Raw genomic sequence first — 10,000 nt, 5'->3', positions numbered from 1 at the left:
TGCAGCTGCAGGTAGAGAACACAGACCACGTGACCTCTGACCTGGCCCACCATGCACTGCTCTGCCCCTGCCAATGACCACACACCCAGGAGGACCATGGGAGGAGGAGAGTCACATGACCTGGAGAGAGAGAGAGGGATGAGGAAGAGGAAAAGAAGGAGAGACTTGAGACTGGAGGTCGAGTGAAGGAGGAGATGATGGAGGTAGAGATGGAGGAGAGGAAGATATGACTCACTGGGTGTCAGTCGTTCCCAGGGCCGTGACGGTCAAACAGCTGAGTGGGACAGAACGACAATACACACCTCCGACCCTGCAACACACACAAACTTAAAATCAGTCGAGCACCTCACTCACCTTTTTTGTTCAAGCTGGGCTGAAGCACATCTTCTGAAGCGTTTTAGTACACCTTCTGAAGCGTTTTAGTACACCTTCTGAAGCGTTTTAGTACACCTTCTGAAGCGTTTTAGTACACCTTCTGAAGCGTTTTAGTACACCTTCTGAAGCGTTTTAGTACACCTTCTGAAGCGTTTTAGTACATCTTCTGAAGCGTTTTAGTACACCTTCTGAAGCGTTTTAGCACACCTTCTGAAGCGTTTTAGTACACCTTCTGAAGCGTTTTAGTACACCTTCTGGAGCGTTTTAGTACATCTTCTGAAGCGTTTTAGTACACCTTCTGAAGCGTTTTAGCACACCTTCTGAAGCGTTTTAGTACACCTTCTGAAGCGTTTTAGTACACCTTCTGAAGCGTTTTAGTACACCTTCTGAAGCGTTTTAGTACACCTTCTGAAGCGTTTTAGTACACCTTCTGAAGCATTTTAGTACACCTTCTGAAGCGTTTTAGTACATCTTCTGAAGCGTTTTAGTACACCTTCTGAAGCGTTTTAGTACACCTTCTGAAGCGTTTTAGTACACCTTCTGAAGCGTTTTAGTACACCTTCTGAAGCGTTTTAGTACACCTTCTGAAGCGTTTTAGTACATCTTCTGAAGCGTTTTAGTACACCTTCTGAAGCGTTTTAGTACACCTTCTGAAGCGTTTTAGTACACCTTCTGAAGCGTTTTAGTACACCTTCTGAAGCGTTTTAGTACACCTTCTGAAGCATTTTAGTACACCTTCTGAAGCGTTTTAGTACACCTTCTGAAGCGTTTTAGTACACCTTCTGAAGCGTTTTAGTACACCTTCTGAAGCGTTTTAGTACACCTTCTTTCCACTGTTAAATCAGTTATTATGATACTATATGAAAACGATATACACTGAGTGTACAAAACATTAGGAACACCTGCTCTTTCCATGACAGACTGACCAGGTGAATCCAGGTGAAAGATATGACCCCTTATTGATGTCACCTGTTAAATCCACTTCAATCAGTGTAGATGAAGGGGATGAGACCGGTTAAAGAAGGATTTTTAAGCCTTGAGACAATTGAGACATGGATTGTGTACACTACCGGTCAAAAGTTTTAGAACACCTACTCATTCAAGCGTTTTTCTTTATTTTTTCTATTTTCTACATTGCAGAATAATAGTGAAGACATCAAAACTATGAAATAACACATATGGAATCATGTAGTAACCAAAAAAGTGTTAAACAATTAACAATTCACTCCATCACTCTCCTTCTTGGTAAAATTACCCAGCCTGGAGGTGTGTTGGGTCATTGTCCTGTTGAAAAACAAATTATTGTCCCACTAAGCCCAAACCAGATGGGATGGCGTATCGCTGCAGAATGCTGTGGCAGCCATGCTGGTTAAGTGTGCCTTGAATTCTAAATAAATCACAGACAGTGTCACCAGCAAAGCACCCCCACACCATAACACTTCCTCCTCCATGCTTTACGGTCGGAAATACACATGTGGAGATCATCCGTTCACCCACACCGCGTCTCACAAAGACAAGGCGGTTGGAACCAAAAATCTCAGATTTGGACTCCAGACCAAAGGACACATTTCCACCGGTCTAATGTCCATTGCTCGTGTTTCCTGGCCCAAGCAAGTCTCTTCTTCTTATTGGTGTCCTTTAGTAGTGGTTTCTTTGCAGCAATTCGACCATGAAGGCCTGATTCACACAATCCCCTCTGAACAGTTGATGATGAGATGTGTCTGTGACTTGAACTCTGTGAAGCATTTATTTGGGCTGCAATTTCTGAGGCTGGTAACTCTAATGAACTTATCCTCTGCAGCAGAGGTAACTCTGGGTCTTCCATTCCTGTGGCGGTCCTCATGAGAGCCAGTTTCATCATATCGCTTAATGGTTTTTGCAACTGCACTTGAAGAAACTCTCAAAGTTCTTGAAATGTTCCGTATTGACTGACCTTCATGTCTTAAAGTAATGATGGACTGTCATTTCTCTTTGCTTATTTGAGCTGTTCTTGCCATAATATGGACTTGGTCTTTTACCAAATAGGGCCATATTCTGTACACCCCTCCCTACCTTGTCACAACACAACTGATTAGCTCAAACGTATTAAGGAAAGAAATTCCACAAATTAACTTTTAAGAAGGCACACCTGTTAATTTAAATGCATTCCAGGTGACTACCTCATGAAGCTGGTTGAGAGAATGCTTAGTGTGTGCAAAGCTGTCATCAAGGCAAAGGGTGGCTATTTGAAGAATCTCAAATATAAAATATATTTTGATTTGTTTAACACTTTTTTGGTTACTGCATGATTCCATCTGTGTTATTTCATAGTTTTGATGTCTTCACTATTATTCTACAACGTAGAAAATAGAAAAAATAAAGAAAAACCCTTGAATGAGTAGGTGTGTCCAAACTTTTGACTGGTAGTGTATATGTGTGTCATTCAGAGGGTGAATGGGCAAGAAAATATTGAAGTGCCTTTGAACGGGGTATGGTAGTAGGTGCCAGGCGCACCGGTTTGTGTGTCAAGAACTGCAACGCTGCTGGGTTTTTCACGCTCACCAGTTTCCCTTGTGTATCAAGAATGGTCCACCACCCAAAGGACATCCAGCCAACTTGACACAACTAAGGGAAGCATTGAAGTCAACACGGGCCAGCATCCCTGAGTGGCGCAGTGGTCTAAGGCACTGCATCGCAGTGCTAACTGTGCCACTAGAGATCCTGGTTCGAATCCAGGCTCTGTCGTAGCCGGCCGCGACCGGGAGACTCATGGGCGGCGCACAATTGGCCCAGCGTTGTCCAGGGTAGGGGAGGGAATGGCTGGTAGGGATGTAGCTCAGTTGATAGAGCATGGCGTTTGCAACGCCAGGGTTGTGGGTTTGATTCCCACGGTGGGCCAGTATAAAAAAATATGTATTCACTAACTGTAAATGTTACCGTGACAGCTTGCGCTGGAAGCTGGTAAACAGGACGGTGTTCCTAATGTTTGGTCTACTCAGTGTCTGTGTGTGTTACCGTGACAGCTTGCGTTGGAAGCTGGTAAACAGGACGGTGTTCCTAATGTTTGGTCTACTCAGTGTGTGTGTGTTACCGTGACAGCTTGCGCTGGAAGCTGGTAAACAGGACGGTGTTCCTAATGTTTGGTCTACTCAGTGTGTGTGTGTTACCGTGACAGCTTGCGCTGGAAGCTGGTAAACAGGACGGTGTTCCTAATGTTTGGTCTACTCAGTGTGTGTGTGTTACCGTGACAGCTTGCGTTGGAAGCTGGTAAACAGGACGGTGTTCCTAATGTTTGGTCTACTCAGTGTGTGTGTGTTACCGTGACAGCTTGCGTTGGAAGCTGGTAAACAGGACGGTGTTCCTAATGTTTGGTCTACTCAGTGTGTGTGTGTTACCGTGACAGCTTGCGCTGGAAGCTGGTAAACAGGACGGTGTTCCTAATGTTTGGTCTACTCAGTGTGTGTGTGTTACCGTGACAGCTTGCGTTGGAAGCTGGTAAACAGGACGGTGTTCCTAATGTTTGGTCTACTCAGTGTCTGTGTGTGTTACCGTGACAGCTTGCGTTGGAAGCTGGTAAACAGGACGGTGTTTCCAGGTACCAGGCCGGGGGGGTAGGGGGTGCGGCTTAGGTCCACATACACCTGAAGGCTCCGCCCTCTGGTCTCTACACACACCGTCAACCTCACAGTCAGCCCTGCCTCCACGTCTACACACAGGTAAAATACAAACACACACACATTGAATCAACGTCTACGCCTATACTGGGAGACTGTATAGAGCAGTGCTGTCCAACTCCAACCCTGTTCCTGGAGAGATACCCTCCTGGAGGTTAACTCCAACCCTGTTCCTGGAGAGCTACCCTCCTGTAGGTTAACTCCAACCCTGTTCCTGGAGAGCTACCCTCCTGTAGGTTTTAACTCCAATCCTGGAGAGATACCCTCCTGTAGGTTAACTCCAACCCTGTTCCTGGAGAGCTACCCTCCTGTAGGTTTTAACTCCAACCCTGTTCCTGGAGAGCTACCCTCCTGTAGGTTTTAACTCCAATCCTGGAGAGCTACCCTCCTGTAGGTTTTAACTCCAACCCTGTTCCTGGAGAGCTACCCTCCTGGAGGTTTTAACTCTAACCCTGTTCCTGGAGAGCTACCCTCCTGTAGGTTTTAACTCCAACCCTGTTCCTGGAGAGCTACCCTCCTGGAGGTTTTAACTCCAACCCTGTTCCTGGAGAGCTACCCTCCTGTAGGTTTTAACTCCAATCCTGGAGAGCTACCCTCCTGTAGGTTTTAACTCCAATCCTGGAGAGCTACCCTCCTGTAGGTTTTAACTCCAACCCTGTTCCTGGAGAGCTACCCTCCTGTAGGTTAACTCCAACCCCGTTCCTGGAGAGATACCCTCCAGTAGGTTTTAACTCCAACCCTGTTCCTGGAGAGCTACCCTCCTGTAGGTTTTAACTCCAACCCTGTTCCTGGAGAGATACCCTCCTGTAGATTTTAACTCCAACCCTGTTCCTGGAGAGCTACCCTCCTGTAGGTTTTAACCCAACCCTGTTCCTGGAGAGATACCCTCCTGTAGGTTTTAACTCCAACCCTGTTCCTGGAGAGCTACCCTCCTGTAGGTTTTCACTCCAACCCTGTTCCTGGAGAGCTACCCTCCTGTAGGTTTTAACTCCAACCCTGTTCCTGGAGAGATACCCTCCTGTAGGTTTTAACTCCAACCCTGTTCCTGGAGAGCTACCCTCCTGTAGGTTTTAACTCCAACCCTGTTCCTGGAGAGCTACCCTCCTGTAGGTTTTAACTCCAACCCTGTTCCTGGAGAGATACCCTCCTGTAGGTTTTAACTCCAACCCTGTTCCTGGAGAGATACCCTCCTGTAGATTTTAACTCCAACCCTGTTCCTGGAGAGATACCCTCCTGTAGGTTTTAACTCCAACCCTGTTCCTGGAGAGATACCCTCCTGTAGGTTTTAACTCCAACCCTGTTCCTGGAGAGATACCCTCCTGTAGGTTTTAACTCCAACCCTGTTCCTGGAGAGATACCCTCCTGGAGGCCCTGATATACAAACCCATACAGTTAAACACACAACCTTTTACCTCCTCTATCCGTGGAGTGTGTAGGAGTGGAGTGTGTCTTACCTCTATGTGTAGGAGTGGAGTGTGTCTTACCTCTATGTGTAGGAGTGGAGTGTGTCTTACCTCTATGTGTAGGAGTGGAGTGTGTCTTACCTCTATGTGTAGGAGTGGAGTGTGTCTTACCTCTATGTGTAGGAGTGGAGTGTGTCTTACCTCTATGTGTAGGAGTGGAGTGTGTCTTACCTCTATGTGTAGGAGTGGAGTGGGTCTTACCTCTATGTGTAGGAGTGGAGTGGGTCTTACCTCTATGTGTAGGAGTGGAGTGGGTCTTACCTCTATGTGTAGGAGTGGAGTGGGTCTTACCTCTATGTGTAGGAGTGGAGTGTGTCTTACCTCTATGTGTAGGAGTGGAGTGTGTCTTACCTCTATGTGTAGGAGTGGAGTGGGTCTTACCTCTATGTGTAGGAGTGGAGTGGGTCTTACCTCTATGTGTAGGAGTGGAGTGTGTCTTACCTCTATGTGTAGGAGTGGAGTGTGTCTTACCTCTATGTGTAGGAGTGGAGTGTGTCTTACCTCTATGTGTAGGAGTGGAGTGTGTCTTACCTCTATGTGTAGGAGTGGAGTGTGTCTTACCTCTATGTGTAGGAGTGGAGTGTGTCTTACCTCTATGTGTAGGAGTGGAGTGTGTCTTACCTCTATGTGTAGGAGTGGAGTGTGTCTTACCTCTATGTGTAGGAGTGGAGTGTGTCTTACCTCTATGTGTAGGAGTGGAGTGTGTCTTACCTCTATGTGTAGGAGTGGAGTGTGTCTTACCTCTATGTGTAGGAGTGGAGTGTGTCTTACCTCTATGTGTAGGAGTGGAGTGGGTCTTACCTCTATGTGTAGGAGTGTGTGTGGCTGTTCCTCTCTGCAGATTGATCCTCTGAGAGATGACTCCATGGAACGACACCAGATCCACCCCACTGCTATAACACACACAGAGAGAGAGGAGGAGGTGATGATGATGATGGTGATACTCTGCCTGAGCCTGCCTGGTGTGTTAGACCGTGTAGTCATGGTAACTAGGGCTTCTCCATGCTCTGATGCTGCTGCTGGTCATTAGTAGCCTACCAAACTTGCTAACTGCCTGGTACTCAGCACTCTATTGTCCCTCTAATCACTCTGACATCAATGCAAATGGAATCAGAAATCTAATCAAACACTTCATGAGAGCCCATGAGCTCATGTTGCCCAGCATTTCTATAGGCTATGCAATTGCGTGAGAAAACAGTTGATGGCCTCTATTAAAAAGAGGAGGATCCCATCAGCTTTCTATAGGCTAGGCATACTATATTTATTTCTCTACTTTCCTAATATTAAGCACATTGCTTCTCTTTACAACAGGAGTACAGCCTACCTGGCTGGCATGAAACTGAACCACGCTATTTAAGTGCGTAGATGACATGTATATTTTTTTCCCGCTGCCCCTGTTCCGAGACAGCTGCATGATAACGGTCCATTCTAAATCCAAACGTCATATTATTTAGTAAATGTAAAGACCAGATGAAATGCAGAATCGTCTGATGGGTGACACTAGTCTGTCCCCAGCGTGTGCATTAAGGAGAGAAACAGAGCATGCCTTTTTTTGCCGACTTTTTCAAATCATAGTCGCACACCTCGTTTCCCACGGGGGGCCAGTATGAAAAAATTATTATTTAAAAAAATACAATAATTTAAAATGAAATAATAAAGACAAAAAAAAAGACAAAAAAAAAGAGATTATCTGGTCTGATGAAACCAAGACTGAACTCTTTGGCCTGAATGCCAAGCGTCACGTCTGGAGGAAACCTGGCACCATCCCTACGGTGAAGCATGGTGGTGGCAGCATCATGCTGTGGGGATGTTTTTCAGCGGCAGGGACTGGGAGACTAGTCAGGATCGAGGGAAAGATGAACGGAGCAAAGTACAGAGAGATCCTTGATGACAACCTGCTCCAAAGTGCTCAGGACCTCAGACTGGGGTGAAGGTTCACCTTCCAACAGGACAACGACCCTAAGCACACAGCCAAGACAACGCAACGCAGGAGTGGCTTCGGGACAAGTTTCTGAATGTCCTTGAGTGGCCCAGCCAGAGCCCGGACTTGAACCCGATCTAACATCTCTGGAGAGACCTGAAAATAGCTGTGCAGCGACGCTCCCCATCCAACCTGACAGAGCTTGAGAGGATTAAGCATATAGGAGAACCAGCTTCTTTGTTAACCGCTCAACACAGAATAGCCGCATGTGCGCACTTCCTTTGAAATCGTTTGGAGAAAATATCCTTTCTATTTTATTCAGCTTTGTTCAATTGTTTTCTTCATACTATAAAATAATAAAAAATAATGCCACGGAATTCTAAGCAAATCTCGTAGTGTAGCCCACCGCCACATGGCATAGCCAGATCAGGGCCTAACATAAGGACAACTCAGAGTATGCTATTCTGTCCTTCTGAAATAGACTACATTTTCTTCATATCATGTTTCTTTAGACCTGTCTAAAATAAATAATGGATTGATTGTGAAGGTGTAGGCGATATTACATGGATGTATTAGACTTTTTAAAATGTAGATGTTCCAAATGTCTGCATCAGTGGCTTGTAGGCTATGCGTGGAAGACAGGAGATGCTAAATGTGTTTATGCTAATTAACGGCCAATTACCGTGAGACCGGCAGTTATTTGCTTGACAATCACCGGCTGACAAAATGTGTACTGACCGCTGTTCCGTTCCACGCCTCTACCTTTTTTTAAAGGTATCTGTGACCAACAGATGCATATCCGTATTCCCAGTCATGTGAAATCCATAGATTAGGGTCTAATTTATTTATTTTAATTGACTGATTTCATTATATGAACTGTAATTCAGCAAAATCTTTGAAATTGTTGCATGTTGCATTTATATTTTTGTTCAGTATATATTTCCACACTATGAGGTTTGAATAATATTGTGAAATTTGGAAAATTATGATAATTACTTCTTAGAGTAAGAGCTGTTTGAAAAGACCGCCTGAAATGTCGGCCTGTTTTGGTTGGATGGAGTTTTGGCCTGCCTGGTGACAACACCAATAAGAAAGAGAGTTCCAAACCTCTCTGCCAATAACAGTTTGTTTTCAGTTTTCCACTCCCCACTCAGAACACACAGACCTAGCTAAATTTTTGCTTAAGAAATTGCTCTTTGCTAAGAAGCTATTTTTGTTTCTTTTTGACCATTTGAATATAAACCAATCACAGTAAGGTACTTCATTGTTACGTAGAAACGATTTGATACTGAGATAAAAATGGCTGCATTTGACCTTTAAGGCTCAGACAGCCACAGATAAAGTATTTGAAACCAGGTCTGGTCTGGATGGCAATGATGAAGGTTATCTGTGGTTCTGTGGTCTGGGTGATGAAGGTTATCTGTGGTTCTGTGGTCTGGGTGATGAAGGTTGTCTGTGGTTCTGTCGTCTGGATGGCAATGATGAAGGTTGTCTGTGGTTCTGTGGTCTGGGTGATGAAGGTTGTCTGTGGTTCTGTCGTCTGGGTGATGAAGGTTGTCTGTGGTTCTGTGGTCTGGATGGCAATGATGAAGGTTATCTGTGGTTCTGTGGTCTGGGTGATGAAGGTTATCTGTGGTTCTGTGGTCTGGGTGATGAAGGTTATCTGTGGTTCTGTGGTCTGGGTGATGAAGGTTATCTGTGGTTCTGTGGTCTGGGTGATGAAGGTTATCTGTGGTTCTGTGGTCTGGGTGATGAAGGTTATCTGTGGTTCTGTAGTCTGGGTGATGAAGGTTATCTGTGGTTCTGTAGTCTGGGTGATGAAGGTTATCTGTGGTTCTGTGGTTCTGCGGTCTGGGTGATGAAGGTTATCTGTGGTTCTGTAGTCTGGGTGATGAAGGTTATCTGTGGTTCTGTGGTTCTGTGGTCTGGGTGATGAAGGTTATCTGTGGTTCTGTGATCTGTGTGATTTCTTGATCTATCATTTTTTCCCAGCACCATTTATCCAGAGTTGGGATGTGTACATTTTTTTTCGTACCTGCAGTCCAGGACCTCAGTCACAGACATGACCTTCTGAGGAACGACCTGGAGGAGAGAGAGGTCAGGGGTTAGAGGTCAGGGTTACAGTTAGTGAACACTTCAAGGCTGTGTTCATTAAACGTTTTCCTACGTTGGATGATGGTTTGCACTGAACAACACGTTTCCCGAAAACGGTGCACACCATCCTTCAACAGACTTTGGAGGTACATTTGCTCCTGTTTGGTGGATGTGGCCTTGGTGTGTGGCCTGATCAGACAGGGTTCTACCTGGGTGTGTGGCCTGATCAGACAGGGTTCTACCTGGGTGTGTGGGGTGTGGCCTGATTAGACAGGGTTCTACCTGGGTGTGTGGCCTGATCAGACAGGGTTCTACCTGGGTGTGTGGCCTGCCTGGTGTGTGGCCTGATCAGACAGGGTTCTACCTGGGTGTGTGGCCTGATTAGACAGGGTTCTACCTGGGTGTGTGGCCTGATCAGACAGGGTTCTACCTGGGTGTGTGGCCTGATCAGACAGGGTTCTACCTGGGTGTGTGGCCTGATCAGACAGGGTTCT

The 10,000-nt window shown here is 45.8% G+C and overlaps 1 protein-coding gene across 1 annotated transcript in view; it reads right to left on the bottom strand.

Annotated features, from left to right (window-relative positions):
- The window catches only part of ctc1 (CTS telomere maintenance complex component 1), an 84,573-nt gene that overhangs the window by 3,782 nt on the left and 70,791 nt on the right, over positions 1-10,000 (bottom strand). Inside the window, exons 15-19 of the mRNA XM_041871334.2 lie at positions 9,448-9,494; positions 6,293-6,384; positions 3,904-4,060; positions 236-310; positions 1-120 (exon numbers count right to left, since the gene is read on the bottom strand). The exon at positions 1-120 is cut by the window's left edge and continues 37 nt beyond it. Coding sequence (XP_041727268.2) covers positions 1-120; positions 236-310; positions 3,904-4,060; positions 6,293-6,384; positions 9,448-9,494 — 491 coding nt within the window. The remainder of the gene's footprint in view (positions 121-235; positions 311-3,903; positions 4,061-6,292; positions 6,385-9,447; positions 9,495-10,000) is intronic.

This window comes from Coregonus clupeaformis, unplaced genomic scaffold (assembly GCF_020615455.1).
Source record: "Coregonus clupeaformis isolate EN_2021a unplaced genomic scaffold, ASM2061545v1 scaf0188, whole genome shotgun sequence".
Classification (NCBI taxonomy): domain Eukaryota; kingdom Metazoa; phylum Chordata; class Actinopteri; order Salmoniformes; family Salmonidae; genus Coregonus; species Coregonus clupeaformis.
Note: the sequence above shows the minus strand (reverse complement) of the source record. Positions and strands in the feature narration are given on the sequence as shown.